At 34.6% G+C, this 16,477-nt stretch overlaps 1 protein-coding gene across 1 annotated transcript; it reads left to right on the top strand.

Moving 5' to 3' along the window:
- The first annotated feature begins 1,149 nt into the window (after positions 1 to 1,149).
- On the top strand, positions 1,150 to 7,018 carry LOC123537310 (nucleoredoxin-like). Its single transcript, XM_053528286.1, has 3 exons — positions 1,150 to 1,560; positions 2,968 to 3,173; positions 3,772 to 7,018. Exons 1-3 carry the CDS (start codon positions 1,455 to 1,457, stop codon positions 3,892 to 3,894), a joined length of 435 nt encoding a protein of 144 aa, XP_053384261.1. The 5' UTR covers positions 1,150 to 1,454; the 3' UTR covers positions 3,895 to 7,018.
- The last annotated feature ends 9,459 nt before the right edge of the window (positions 7,019 to 16,477 follow it).

Genomic DNA, 16,477 nt, shown 5'->3' with positions numbered 1-16,477 from the left:
TGTTTTTAAGAAGTGTTTATTCGCAAAACTTTATGTTTCATAAGATATACACTCTAAAATGAAAGTGGCAGAATGACACAAAATTTGGACTTTCATTTCATATGCTAAAGTAAGCGAGTATTTTTCATCAAATTGATTTTCATTGTATTTTTATTGCCTATTAAACATTTTTTTAAGATCAAAACAGTCTTTATACGTGCTTATCAACATTCAGTTTCAGATGTAAACTTCGAATGCTTTGAAATATTTCACCAAAATACATGTCGTTTCAAGTTAAATTTGAAATCAACTAATTAGAAGTTGGTGCTTCGAAATTTGCCTTGACATGGAAAAAGGTGGACATTACCTATGTCAAAATCTTTAAAAGACAAAATGTTATTTAGGACAGAGACTAATGTAGGTTGACGACATTCGATATGACGATCGTCACATGATACAACGGTCGACAATACGATACGTCATCAAGACATTAATGTCGTGTGCCATGTTGGTTAGTGGTTCGTCGTGTCGCCTCTCGTGTCGTCTTGTCGTGCGTCGTATGGTATGTCGTGCGTCGACCTAAAAGATAACACAAAAATGCAATTCAACGCGCGACATCAATGTTGCGATGTCGTGTCGTATTTAAACCCGTCATATCGCGTGTCGAGCGTCATGTTGCATTGTCGTGCGTCGTGTCGTTTCGAATTGTTGCGCGTCTTATTGCATATCAACCTAGAAAGGAAGACGGTCGACACACAACACGACGCGCGACAATGAAACACGACGCTACAAACGATACGACAAGCAATGAGCGATATGAAATCGCGACATCATTGTATTGCGTCGTGTCGCATTATCGTACATCGTGTCTCGTGTCGTAACGTATTGTTGCGCACAGTGTCGTACACGACGGATGACATGCGACATGAGTCAAACAGGATTTCATGTTTTGTCTCGCATTTATAGATAAACCACAATTCTCCTTTCATTATTATATTGAAGAGATATTTTAATTGAAAATGGTGACTTTTTGAATGATATTTTGTAGCAGATCAGTTTAAATCAAAAGGTAGAGATGTGCATCTGCCATGAGTGATCAGATATACGAATATGATATTCTACAATAGTTAAGTACTTCCCAGTAACTTTCTGTTCCTAGGCGGTAATATTTAGGTCATTTGTATCGTACTTTATTCAATAATGTCATTGTTCTATCTTTTGTAACTATTTCAGTCAATTACTTAGAAACTATATAATAACTATAAATATAACGCTGTGAGTCATTTAACTTTTACATATTTCATTTCTTTTTCGTTTGTGTAAACAGTTTGACAGTGTTAATTGAGGAACAAAAATAAAAACGATAAATGTCAGTTATTTTTGGATTTTACATTTTTCATTTCTATTTGGATATAGATAGATTCTTTTCCTGGGACATACACTCCGGCAGTTTTACGTAGAAAGAACGCCTCGTTATGAAAATGGCTTTAGACATTCCTAACACATTTGGATATGGAAAACTTATTAGCAAAGGAGGGAAACTTTGTGGCCCAGAAGAGCTGAAAGAGAAGGAACGTATTGGTAAGATTATTTCTGAATATCTTTGAAAGATATATATTGCTTCAGTGATCGTACATATACCAATAAGAATTGTTCTTGTTGTGCAAACTATAGGATTAAAAGTGTGTAAACAAATTACAAGTAGTATTGATGTTGAAAGATGATATATGTCTACACTTAACAAAATTCTAGAGTCTATCAAATACAGTCGACAAAGACTTACGTCTTACGAAGGCCGGTCGTTCAACCAAGGTGCCCGCCCGCGATGAAATAATGCACGGAGGGGCACTTGGTGTCTTCCTCACCATCAGAACTGGAAAGTCGCCACGTTAAACCCAGCAAAAAAACAAACAAAGAGACTAACTGTAACTATGGGACAATGTATTTAACTACCCGGCAACAATACATAAGAAGACAGTGGTATTAAATTGCTGTTACTGCAACAAATCAATATATTCCATATCCGTTCCTTATTATATACCTACTATAAATAGTAAAAATGTTTAATTTTAATCATATTTTATTGCTTATATATACATGAAACAAATGTGCAGGGCATAATCTTGCTATTGATACTAAACAACTGGAAATGTGTACAATATCAGTGACAATAAACTGCAATAACCGGAAGTTACGTTTAATTGCCTACTAAACAACTAATACAACAATAATAGCGTGTTTGAAGTACTTTCTGACACTAACTTCCTCAATAAACAGTATGATCTTACTAAAATATTTATCAACACAGATAACATATAAACGCATTTCATTTGTTAAATGATTATCAAATGATTATCTCACATATAACACTGGAGATGTGATAAAATTGAACAATATTTGCTTTAGTCACGGGAAGGTAACAGTTATTAAAAGAATACACTATCTGTCCTGGTTTTATGGGAATTACACCCTCTGTCAAATCATTACAAACATGGTGAAAACATTAAAATGCAGAGTGGTAACATAACAAAATGCGTTTCTTATATACCAAGGACACATAACTCTAGACTGGGTCCCAAACGGTACCATTTAACATTGTTCAGATTAAGTGGAAAACAAAGGTGATGGATTGTTTGTATTGTGAAATGTGGTATGCTTAACACAACTGTTGACATGCTACATCGTATTCTAATCTGGTCGAAATCTTAAAAGTATTAACATGCTGGATTATAAGAACTGTGACATACATCAGGACCAATTATGACAAAAAAGGCACTAAAAGAAAATATCAAAATATTATTCTATCAGTTGACTGGCTAGTTTAGCAGGTGTTTATATTTGAACATCATGCAAGTCAGATTGACAGATAATCTCTATTCAATGTAAGTTTGAAATTTCATGCTATCAAAGTACTATCATCATGGCTGTTTTAACATTTCATTATTTTAACTATTCATTCTTTTTTATTGATTTATAAACCATTTTCAGGCTTATATTTCTCGGCACATTGGTGTCCTCCCTGCAGAGGTTTTACACCTAGACTAGCGGAATACTATCAAATGTATAATAGTAAAAGCAGTCATGGAAAGCTGGAGATAGTGTTTGTCAGTTCTGATCAAAATGAAAGAGAATTCAACGAATATTTTGCAGAAATGCCTTGGATAGCACTGAAGTTTAAGGAGCGTGATACAAAGGTGAGATCGGATTTATTTCACTTTGCGGTGATAACTTTTATTTATACTATTTGTTACACTTGAACATGGTAAGGGTTAAGAGTGCCGGTTACGGTACCACTCCCCATTGATGTTTTTGCCACTTACCGTTCTAGTGCGCTGTCATACTGTATTCCTGTGCTCGCACTCTTAATTTCTATTGTGTTTGCCTTTTGTGTAGATTTATTCATGTATGTATAGTGATGTAGGGTTTCATTGTTTGTCAGAAGGACGCGACCGTTTGACGTGGCTATACCTACCTAGTTGTATGACCAACAAATCATATCCACTTAAATATTTAAAAAGTGTCAGAGATCTGTTTCAGTAGAATTAAAATAATTAACTTTTTTCCGTTGTGTTATGTCTTATGATTGATTTCATCATCTGAAGTAGGTTCGCATCACTTATCATATAATGTTTAAACAATTAGAATTAACATATTTAACGCAAGTATTTTTGTTTGCAACAATTTATGCGGAATATCAAGAGGTTGGTTGGCGCGATCCCCTATGCGCGCGCCAGGTTATATTTTTATTTTAAATTCTTACTTTATCGACCTGTTGTATATGTATAATTTCAGGTCATGCTGGATAAAAAGTATGGTATTTCAGGAATACCAACATTCGTCATTCTGGATAATAATGGAAATCTTATTACCAAAAATGGGCGAGGGCAAGTGCTAGAATATCTAAATGGTGACTAACCATGGAATTAAGAATAATTTCCGGACAAGTATTGTGTGCAAAATGTTATTATTTCCTGTTGCAAACAAAACAGGAAACTAACAAACAATGAATATTACATGTTTATTGTATTGTGCTAATAATATACTGTACATTGGCTTACACTTATCTTTCATATTTTTGTCAATTTCCTGTGCAATTCAAATTTTGAATTTGATATGCCGAAGCTGACATTCATACGAGAAATATTATAAGAACAACTGAGGTTTAATTACATTTTGTATTTACTTAGATTCATTTACATTTTCACTTCATATTATTATTGATATACTTTTTCCTGTTTTCTATAAAAAAGAAAAAAGTGTTGAGTATTTTAGAGCCGGACGCTACGCCTTTCTCTATGAGTGTGTCTAACGGAACAGGTGGAAGATTATGTTGTAGTAAAACGCAAACGGAATAAACTTTTCTTACATTTAGTTTATAAAACATGTATACTGTATGAAAGGATGAACAGCTAAACAATTAAAAGAAAAAATGGCAAAAAATCAAACCAAAACATTTTTTCAACATTTCAAAAGCTGAACTATGAAAATAATATCATTTTGAAAAGGTTAAACTGGAGAATTCCCAGGCATCCGTCTCCTGTGTATACTGACCAAACAAAAGCAAAACTATAAAGAAATATACATGTATATCAAATATTTAAAAAAAACACCTATATACAACTAAAATGCAGAAACAGTACTAATCTAAGAATAGTCTCAATCAAACAAGCCTACTATTTATTTGCTTGGCCACGACATCTTCCTATAGATCGTAATTACAATCACAACAGAAGACTTTTTAATGCCGCGTGGTGGCTGCAAAAGGTCTCCGCGTTCGTAGATTCATCCTTGTTATATTTTCTTGTCCTTTGGGATCATAGAGTCCATTCGATTTTACTGTACTAGAATTCCGCTTGAACCGATGCTAGCTGGTGTGAGGGGTGTTGTACATTTCATTACATCTCATTTACAGACTCCAATGACTCCAATGCTTCCAATGGATCGTCTAATAGATTTTTGATAAGCATTGACAGAAAATATAGTAAGCCGTTCAATCAAATTATACATTATCCAACGTGTTCGAAATCGTCAAAGAAATGTGACCGAGTAGCGCATGATAATAAAACGATCGGCATACACTTTATTTGACTTGCATGAAGATCAAACTATATTAATATTAACGGTGGTCAATACAAACATAATTATACCCTTAATTAACGAAAATAAAGCAACTGACAATTCATAGAAAACGTGTCAGCCTTTTTACTTTGTGAATATGATACTTTTTACATAATTTGACACTTTCAGGTAAAAAGAAATCTGAGTCTTTTTAGTAATTCTTGATTCCTGATTAACTTAACATAATTTGTATTCATCGCATTCAAAACGAAGTGAAAATTTTAGTTAAAGTGAATCGTTCATACTTTTCAGTTAAACTTGTTTCTCTCAAAACTAATGTGTAAGTACTGAGAAAGCAATCAGTGTTACTAACGAACTGACATACGATTTTGCAAAACATCTTAATACATTACCGAAGAAGGTAAACCGTTTGTAATGCTTTTGAAATAACTGAGGAAATCAACAGTCTTCTTGCTTTTCTAGCAATATGTTATACTAACTTTGACTTATTTTATGATTTCTCAGAATCATTTTATTCAAAGCTTGTTGCTGAAACTTTTCAACATAACTGTGAGCGAGAAGCTTTAGTACACCCGATTAATAATTATGTCTCCCACCACACAGTGGTGTGGGAGACATATTGACTTACTCCAGTCTGTCTGTGTGTCTGTCTGTCTGTCACAAATCTTGTCCGCACTCTAAGTCGATCATTTCTCATCCGATCTTCACCAAACTTGAACAAAATGTGTTTGACCATAAGACCTCGGCCAAGTTCGATAACTAACTAAATCGGTCTAGGCACTTCGTTATGTCCCTTGAATTACAGAAAATCGGTCTTTTTACTCTTGTCCGCGCTCTAAGTGGAACATTTCTCATCCGATCATCACTAACCTTGAAAAAAATGTGTTTGAACATAAGTCCTTGGCCAAGTTCGATAACTAGCCAAATCGGCCTAGGCACTTTGGAATTATGGCCCTTGAATTACCGAAAATCAGCCATTTTACTCTTGTCCGTGCTCTAAGTCGAATATTTCTCATCTGATCTTCACCAAACTTGTACCAAATGCTTTTGACCATAACTCCTCGGCCAAGTTCATTAACTAGCCAAATCTCACTTCAGAATTATGGCCCTTGAATTACCCAAAATCGGCCTTTTTACTCTTCAAAGGTATATTTGTAGTGAGTAAACAGTATATAAATACTGACTTGCTATTTAGATGATTAGGCAGTTGTGGGAAACATGCGCTTTTCTCAAAAGCAGCTCTAGTTTCCAAGTGAAGTTAAATATTTATTTTAAGAAGTTAATCATGCGCTTGGTTACGTTGTTTTATGAACATAATTATGTGAGAGTAATTTGTATGCACCACCAAGCACTTGCATGCGCCTAGATAAAAATGATGAAATAATTTACACTTAGATTAAAACAATACAGGCAGCTCACAAGTGACAACATGTTATATTAGCAATTGTATTTATAGATTTTTCACCAAAAGCTAATAACTTCCTGCGTTAGAAAACCATTAAGGTTATTTAGGAATGTAAAATGTAACAAATATTTATTTAAAAAGACAATATCTATATATATTTATAGTATGTCAGAATTAATGCATTGCAAATGGTTAACCTCTGTTGACTTGTTGCAAGCTTGACCATAAATTATTTTAAAAAGCGTAACTGAAACACACAATCCTCTAAGTTACCCAACTTACCTGATTTTTTGGGCTATGAGACCAATCTAATCTTAGTAATAAGCTAATTCAACGTATTAACATGGATAGGTTTCACTGAATTGTAAATACCTGTAAAGAAACTTCCGGGATTTAATATTTTATTTTTTAAGACACATGTCTGTGTTTCAAGATGAAAATTGGACATGAATATATAAGATTTATTTAACTTTATGGATTAAACAAGGGGTCTGAACACAAATTAAGATTTGAAAACAACTGATTTCAATTTGCCGATAAAATATGACAAAACAAGACATTAGAATTAAACTCACTTCATGGTTATCATACAATTTGACATGAGATATTGCGTCAATAATTATGTATCATGTTGCGGAGGTTTCCACCGTCCCTAATAAATAAAGGTAACAGTCCAGTCTTTATCGTCCAGCGCTGAAAATAAGAGAGGCTGTAACCTTTTTTGCTCCCCTGTACGTGTCAAGAATAACCAATTAACTAAGCATTCAATATGGAAAAGAGACTGTGAGTGATTTAATGTTAAAAGTAAAAAATTTACGCTCTCTCAAATACTATTTCAAGTAGAAGACACTAGTTATTTATTCGTCCTAAAATTGTTTTTTTTTTTTACAAACGTGGGAGAAAGAGGTTTTACAGTTTTTCTGTTTGTCTATTTAGTACTAACTGAATGCATCGCTGAATAAACTGAGTACTAAAGACAGTAAGGTGGTCCCATTTTTGAATTATCTCCTTTTTAAAAACATAAATCTTGTCCTGGGCATAACTCGACTAATATGTAGGTAACTTTACATATTGATAGAGGTCAGTGAGAGGGAGTGTAGTGTTAAAGAACCACAGCTCATGCCGACAACATTTCTCCTTAACACAACCTCCGTGACAGAAAAGCCTCTAATGCTACAGTAATTTCGAGGAGCATATATCGGTGTTACCGATCGCCTTGTTTTAATTAAGCAAAAGATGTGAAATGCGAGAAAAAATAGACTTTTCGAAGACCATTACAAAAGGTGTTACATTTACAATAAAGATTCTCAGAAAAAAAGTTGTTCAAATAAAATTTACTGAAGGAAAGACCAGTTACAGCAGAACATAAAAAAGACAAGCCTTCATGCATAATCATATCAATAATATTCCTATACTAAATGTTGTCTTTAAGAGAAGCCCGCAGCGGGGAAATAACTATATAACTATAAGACATGTAATTATATATATATGTTATTTCCCTTTAGCTACGTACAATACTGTAGCCCAACCAATAAGACGGTAATAAACAAGTTAAAGCATAGCAAAAATTCCTTCTAGGGCACATCTACATAAACATATAATTATCATTTTGGTCTGTTTTAATTATTGGTCATCAGTGTGTGGAACCCCAGAATTGGACGCACGGACAAGACCATTGTACCTTACTGACATATATTCTCTTTATGTTTTTTTAACATCCTAATGTAGTGATCTGATGCGCTCACAGTCTACGTCCTCGCACACAACAAACTTAATGGCCATTGATCAAGTAATTTATGGCTATAATTTAGTAGTGTCTGTCCTAAAACTCGTCAGTGTGACATCCGGACATTCGATGCGCGAATGCGTTGCACACAATAAGAGGGTCGCAATGGGGTTTGTTTTGACATATTGACATGTATTCGAAGGTAACGACGTATGTTAACGTTTGTGACAAATAAGATGTTTGGATTGTTTCAACAACGGGGCTGGCCACTTTTCGATCCTCTGGTTTAATAATATGTAATCAGCCAGAGAGTCGCCTCAATTTGGAAAATAATTTTAACGTCAGAGGTTATTTCTAAGGTTACGGAGTTTGACTGGCCAGCTTGTAATGACAACAGCTTTCGAGGTCAGTTGCTCAGTCAAGTGTGACTTACCAATTCTAAGTGTTCATTCTCAAGAGAAGAAGGAAAAATAACATTTACTGACAAGTGCTTTATAACATGCAACTCAAACAGCACACCTAGTGTAATTTGGCTTTTGGAATAGTAGACGTTGTTTACATGGCATACACTCGCAAAAATATTCTTAGTAGGAATGAACACAATGAAGTAAATTTTGAATAATGCGAATGATTATAGTATCGCTGTCATCCCGTGCATTCATTGAATATTGAGCGAGAAGCCATTTCGATGTTATTTCTAGTGCAATAGCGTACTTAGCACATTACAGTTCTATTTGCAGTAGCATACAATGAATATTATATCTAAACTGTTATAACATTATTAACCAAACGCTATATAGGACACATCGTACGACTGAAGTGATAATTTGATCATTTGGTGATTTAAGAGATCACCTTATAATGTTCAAGCGATTTTTGCCATTTCAATGGTTTGTGCATTTGACACTATTCATTTGTGACATTTCTGACTGACATATTCACATTCTTTCAATATATCAGAGCTATCTATAGAAAGAGTAATAGAGAGTGATCGTCTGAAAAAAAGAGGGAATAACTCTTTTATCTCAGTATCAGATACATATTCCAAAAAGTAATTGTACGATATAACATAGTCCATTAATATGTATTTCGGAAGGTAAAACTATTATTCTATTCTGTACCTTTTCTTTCGTCAATAATTAGTATGCTATTTTTATATCACATGTCCATTATTCTTTTCCTATGGCATTCACCTTTTTATCTCTAAAAACTATATACAGTGGAATATACAAAGCTGATGGTAACTAAATCATAATCATCTTATTAACAATAATTTATAAAAAAATAAATCTACATAGAATTCGAATTGTTTTGAAATGAAATTATCCAATATAACATTATTGGGCTTATCAGTCGCATGCCTGTTACAGTTTCCATTATCAAAAAAAAAAAAAAAACAAAGACAAAGATCAAACAGAGAACGCCACGTACCAAAATCGCTGCCTCCCCAAAACGAAACCTACAACACGCAGACATGTACACCACAAACACACACACACATACACACACACACATACACGCGCACACACACAAAGCCAACACATGAGGACAAAACGAACGAACAAACAAAGGAACACTGTGGGGCACCGCCTTGGAACGGTCAGTGGCAAAAACACCACTGGGGAGCTTAAACCGGTTTATGGTGTGCACCCAACCTCACTCTTACCCCCACCATGTTCCAAAGACACGGGACAGTGTAAATAAAAGTAATCCCCTCCAGGTGAATCTCTAACACACGTAATGGAAACAAAAAGGCAGGGCATGTAAAGCACAAAAATGCTCGTGTATAAATATATAAAAAGCAAACCTTTAGAACCCAAAACGTATGTACTCAATGCCTTTTTAGAAGACAGAGCAACAAGAGAAACATCCTTAAGGGCCCGACGAAACAGGCCAGAAGACAGATATCAAAACAGTTCAGTCCTGGTAGGATTTAAAAACTGCTTATCATAGAGTCCTCCCCCTCTTCCGTCAGACACAATCAAAGAGGGAAGCGTAGTGTCCAACTGTAAACGGGTTGAACACTAAACATGCGGTATGCCTCAAAACAGTTGGGTCGTAACCTCTTTTAATAAAACGTTTTATAATTTTACCAAATACATTTGGAAAATTACCATGACCCACGATCTTACGAAGTTTGTAAACCACATCCCCATAAAAAACGGGTTTAGAAATACCTTTTCGCAGAAGTGTCTTTTAATTACTATTGAATTTTAAAACTAAATCAGAATTACTATAGTAAAATTTAGCAAAATATTTATGCAATTTGAAATAACGGTAGCCTTGCTGAAGAAGTTTACTTGTAATATATAGATTACGTTCATTGAAATGCTTGACATGACTACACGCTCTGGCAAACCGAATTAATTGAGAAATATATACCCCATAAGATGTAGCCTGAGGTACATCCCCATCCAAATGGGGAAAATTTACAATACTAAAGTTAAAATCATCCCTCTTGTCATAAATTTTGGTATGTATAATATTGTCATAAATAGAGATATGTAAATCTAAAAACGAAGCATCAGTATCCGAATTGTTAGTTTTAATTAACTGAAGCTTCCTAGGATAAATAGTACCCACCAATTGACCAAAAAAGGGATTATCCATATTAAGAATATCATCCAGATAGCGTGATGTATTATTAAATGCAGTTATAATATCTGCCTGCGTATCTGGAGAAAGGCTCAACATTAAGTCTCTTTCATAACAATATAAAAACAAATCTGCGACAAGGGGTGCACATTTTATTCCCATGGGAATACCAACTACTTGTCTAAAAACTGCATTCCCAAACCTGATGTAAATGTTGTTCAATAAAAAGGAAAGGGCTTTACAGACTTCGTAACAGGTCCACATTGTATAATGTTAAATAATATTGCTAGTAAAAAAAGCTTTATCAAAACTGCAAGCGAGAAATGTAGCATTCTCTCTGGCAAAAGTATTTTGAATTAGGGCAGTTAGTTTGTCATTTATTAAGTTATGTGGTAAAGTGGTATAAAAGTCGAAAAATCGTATGTACTGACTGTAGATACCTTGTAATTATTAATTTTAAACTTATCCAGGATTTCGCCAGAATTTTTAATCGACCAAAATAAATGTTTACCAGAGTTTTCGTTTACTTTATCGCAGTATCTTTCCACGTGGGCTTTCACAGCAGTTAGACATGATGTTAATAGTTTTGAAATATTTGTAGTTGTACAAGAGCTTGAATTAGCGATGAAGCGGGCTTTATATGGTTGTTTATGCGATTGAGGAATCCAGTACATGGTTGATAGTTTAATTTGTTGATCGTTTATACGAACTTTTAAATTAGAAACTTCAGTGATGTGATCAGTGACCAAATCATCTTCAACAGAAGGACTCAGTGTATAAGTTTCAGTGCTATTTAGTTCGTTTTGTAAAACATTAATAAAATGAAGGCGTCAAATGATGATAATATTGTTGTCCGCCTTGTCTGCTGGAACTAAGACATACTTAGAATGAAATTCTTGGATTTCCTTTTTCAAATGTCTTAAAGTAAACTTGGGTTTAGGTGGAAGTAGGTGTTCATTAGTTTGATAAAATTTTATTCGAGAATCAACAATGTTAAAAATATTTCGTTTCCAAGACGTTAAAGCGTTGGGATTAGTATTCTCACGACGACACTATTTAACACAAAAAGTTTCGATGGATTCCGTAATCTGACCACGACAAGCATCAAAATCAATAGTTGAAGAAATTCTATATTTAGGTCCTTTAAAGAATAAATTACGAAGACGTTTGTCTTTGATAATATCAAAATTACCAGTGATGACATGACCGGCATCTGAATAGCAAAATTTTGAGTTTTTACATTCGCAGTAAGAAGAGGTATTTGTTTGAACATCTAAGTCGGAAACAATTTTATTGTAATTGAATATAACATTTCTTACAGGTGTTTTATATTTATAACAGATAATAGGAACTTCGGAGTTTCTGAAATATTTAGGCACAGAATCAATGACACGTGTATCACGAAATATACTTGGTACATCGATGAAGTCAATACCTTTATTCATGAAATAAATTTTAAGAAAATGTCTCTCATGGTCAGATTGGGTGTCAATATGTGGACGGAGAACGTGTTGTGTGTAACTTTGAATAAGATATGATACAGTGTAAAACGGATCTGTTTGAATAACATACTGGTCCGCTTCCTCGTCTAGCTTTTAAGGGACTGAACAGATAAAGATGTGAGACGAGAAAACATTGAATGTCTACCAGAGTTTGAAAGAATTAAATCGAGGTCTGCAACAGATATACTGACTTTAGATTTGCGCTTAACATTACCATTTCGTCTAATTCCATGGACCTAGATTTACGTTTCCTAATATTTAAAATAGAAAAGATATCGATATCAGTGTTTTTAGAGATACTACCTTCCTGATAAATATTATCATTTAAGCCCAACGGAAACGGTGACTGTAAATTTTTTATCCATTTGAATTCTGCTACATGTCTGGCTTTAACAGCGGGTGTTAAGTGCTGTGTGGCGGCCGTAAAAAGTCATCCCGACTTCATCTCAGTGTTGTTATATTTTCTGGTCCTTCAGGATCATTGATTTCAATTCATTTAGATTTGAAGATTGAATACTGCTTAAGCCGGTGCTAGGGGGCGTGGGCAGTGTTGCATTTTCCATTACTGATCATGAACAGACTCAGTCAAACCGAGTCTGCAATTTTCACTGTTTGCATTGTTCTCGGTGCTTCCGAGGGATCTACTTTCCAGATTTTATTTAATTTTAAAACTAGATGTGGAATTTATATCTTATACGATTTGCTCTACTGGCTGCATTGTTGCCTGATCAAATGTATGGCCAGATTTACGACAGTGTTGGTATAAAAATGTAGTAAACTTTTTATGACTACGCATTTTGTATGAATGCTCACGGAAACGAATTTTTAAAGAACGCCCAGTTTGGCCAACATACTGAATACCACAATTGGGTGCGTTTCAAGTCAGTACATATATCATGTGGGACGTATTTCAATCAACGTCAGAATTAAGTACCACATTAAAAGTTCTGCCTTTAACGTTTGAGGTAATTGTAGACCTGTGCGATAAATTATTGCAACAACCGCACCTCTTAGAATTGCACTTGTTTATAGAACGGTACTCTCTACCTCTCTGTGGAAAATGTGTATGTTTTATTTTATATTTCTTCAGTATAGTAGAAGTTAAAGGTGATAGACAAATACGTAGATTATTACGAAAAACAGCTGGAGAATTTAAACTAGTACGTGGAATATAAATTGACTGTACAGAATGTAGCTTTAGTGGAGAAAGGCTGATTGATGGTGTATGTCTTTAAAAAGTACTGTTATCTTTAGGCAGATAAACAGAAGATGCAGAATGTAACCGAAGAGGTGAAAGAATTAATTTAGGGACTCTATTATATGTACTCATGAAATGTAATTATGTAATACCATTCTGTGAAAAGTGGCGTTCGGGTAGAACAGTCATCCGTTTCAATTCGTTAAGAGAAAATGTTAAGCGACAGTTCAACATAACCTAGTAAAAAAGCGCTGGAGGTCCCAGAATACAATAGGACGGGATAACTGGCATGGACCCGAATGTCAGTGAACACAGAACCTTCAACGCGGTATAAAATACTTCTCAGCTTGAATACTTTTACCCAATCAGGCATTATGGCAGAGTTAGTGTTCCTATACTAGATCTCCTACAATTAGACGTAAGTCACTGAGAACTTCTTTTAGAAATTAATTTTGTAAGAATCCTAATTAGAATGACCATGAATACAATTAAGCTTTATTCAACATGTGGTTAGATAGTTTAAACCACACATCTGTAAGGTGTATATTTACAATATAAATATGTTCCCTCGCCATAGAAAGGTACATAAAACGCATTGCAAAACAAATGTTCGAGACCCGATAAGAGCATTTCACATGCAAACGGTATTTGCAACCAACCACAGAAAGACCTAGTACCTTAAATGTGTTTGATCTCCAAAGGTAATTTTAAGAACATTTGAGAAAGAGAAGTCACGAGACATTATCAAGAAGTATTTATCTAAAACACGGGAGCCGCTACAGAAACCACTGGATCATACTGGTATTAAAGTGTGCATCGTTTGGTCAGTACTGAAAGAATATACAGAATTACAGAACCATCGTTTTGTTTACTTTTTGTAACAAACTTTAGTAACAAAAGAAAGGTCTTTTATACTGAAAGAATGTAATATTTCTCCGGGTGTCATGAAACTGGAAAAGATAATATGTGAAAAAGGCAATGAATGTTTTGTTGTCATATTTCGATGCTTTCAACTACTAGTAAACGAAACTAAAACATACGGAGTCAGTATGTGGTTCAACACACTGGATAACCGGCTATCCTGACGCCCGCTGGAAATGTAAACCAGCTGGAAATGTAACCCAGCTGTAAATCGGTAGGTAAAGTTTTTCATTTATTTCTATTTAAACGAAACCAATTATTGCAAATCAACTTGACAGTTTTGTCAAGGAATGACAGTGGCTTACATTTACAATTTCTGGGCCAAAAACGATCGTTATGTTTTGAGATATGCGCTAACAATTTCTTCAGTTTGAAAAATCGAGCAAAAATCCAAAGTTTTGCGTAAATTGTTTTGTTTATGAACAACCAGTGAAAACTTATATCATCTGGTTTAATAGATGTGTCCTTTCGGAACACCTGTGTGAAGTTTCCGGGTTCTACGTTATTCCTGAAAAAGTATATTAGCCGTTAAATAGGCACGGTCGGAAAAAAAAGACTGTCGAAAACGGCCGCTAGTGCTTTCGTTGAACTCGGATGTTAACATTTATAGACTATCCATTAACTCCGATGATTTTGAATACTTTTGTATGTAAAAAGTATAACTGGCAGTGATTTGACGGAAACGTAATTGTTTTAAAATGGCACTTTCATTTTAAGAGGCTTTAGGACTATATTCCTTCACATCCGGGCTGAATTTTAACCTAGTTCACGCGTTCTTGCCATTTTTCCGCTATGCGAAAGCCGACCATATATCTTTTGCATTTACACCGAAGCAATATAGTACATATTGCCATTTTGCCAGCTTTTGATGGTGGAGGAAAACCACTACATGTGCCTCCGGGCTACTACAGAAAGTAATTTCACCTCGGGTTTTGCAAGTGCAAATGATTGCTTCTGGTCGTCAGTCCTTTGTATTTCGTTTGAAGAATTCAGTATCTTTAAAGAATCTCAATTGCCCGTTCTTGTTTTGAAAAGTGTTCTTAGTGCGGTGCTAGATAGGTGAATAATCTTATTTGCTCATACATAATTATTTAATTGCTCCTAATGTAAATCTGCCATTTTGTTTTATTCATAAATACCATTTTAACAAATACCAGTTTATTCATGGTCTGAAACTGCAAGTTGTTGATGTAAAGAGGCAAACGACTGAAAACGATTGTTTCAAATCTAAATAAGCAGAACTTTGCAAAATCTCACATGACTGTTAATCAGTTATTTCTTAACATGACAGCCACATGTAGCTTTAATCAACATATAACAAGGTAGATCGGAACTCTTCTTTGCTTGTGTACGATCTTACGATCCCGGATCCCAGAATTTATGTCACAAATGTTATCCCCCTTTTTACGCATTTGCTGTTTCTGTCTTACTCTGTTACGTATGTTGTACAACGCTAGGTATTGTACATTGTTTCACATATGTAATGTCTTTTTGTATAAAAATAAATGCTTTACGCATACACAGTATTATTGTATGCTGCCATAAAACACAGACTTTTAGTGTATTCGTGTATACAAAGATTCGTGTATAATTGTGACTCAGAGGGAAAAGTGATACCGCTTTGTACTGCTAATCCCGTACTTCAAAACATGATAGAGGTCACTTGGATATCTTAGATCCAAAACACGATTAGAGGACAAGTTCAGGTTCTGCACACGAGGAAAGTGTTCACGTGTACTGGGTACCAAATCCTCTTGCACTAATTATGTCTATGCATGTAGGAATTGCCAGTCTATCACAAAATACATATAAATAGCTCTGTGTTAAAGATTTTATTTTTTGTTATACTCACATTGTTGGTGGTAATTAATGAATGGGCCTCACTAATACTTGTATCATTGGTAACACATGTTTGAAGTTTAAAAATCAATACTTAAAAATCAGTCCATGCATGTAGAATCAGAGCCCGGACAAGACACTGCGGACGGACGGACGGACGGACGGATAAAAGGAACAAAGCAACTTTTAGACCCTAAACCAAAAGGACAATGAAAACGAAATCAACCAGAATT

Source organism: Mercenaria mercenaria, chromosome 17 (assembly GCF_021730395.1).
Source record: "Mercenaria mercenaria strain notata chromosome 17, MADL_Memer_1, whole genome shotgun sequence".
NCBI lineage: Eukaryota > Metazoa > Mollusca > Bivalvia > Venerida > Veneridae > Mercenaria > Mercenaria mercenaria.
Note: the sequence above shows the minus strand (reverse complement) of the source record. Positions and strands in the feature narration are given on the sequence as shown.

Bases quoted from the DNA above. Each gene is read 5' to 3' on its own strand.
- LOC123537310 (XM_053528286.1), top strand. From the start codon at position 1,455: ATGAAAATGGCTTTAGACATTCCTAACACATTTGGATATGGAAAACTT. The intron at 1,561-2,967 runs GTAAGATTATTT...AACCATTTTCAG, and splicing joins GAAAGAGAAGGAACGTATTG to GCTTATATTTCTCGGCACAT. The intron at 3,174-3,771 runs GTGAGATCGGAT...GTATAATTTCAG, and splicing joins TTAAGGAGCGTGATACAAAG to GTCATGCTGGATAAAAAGTA.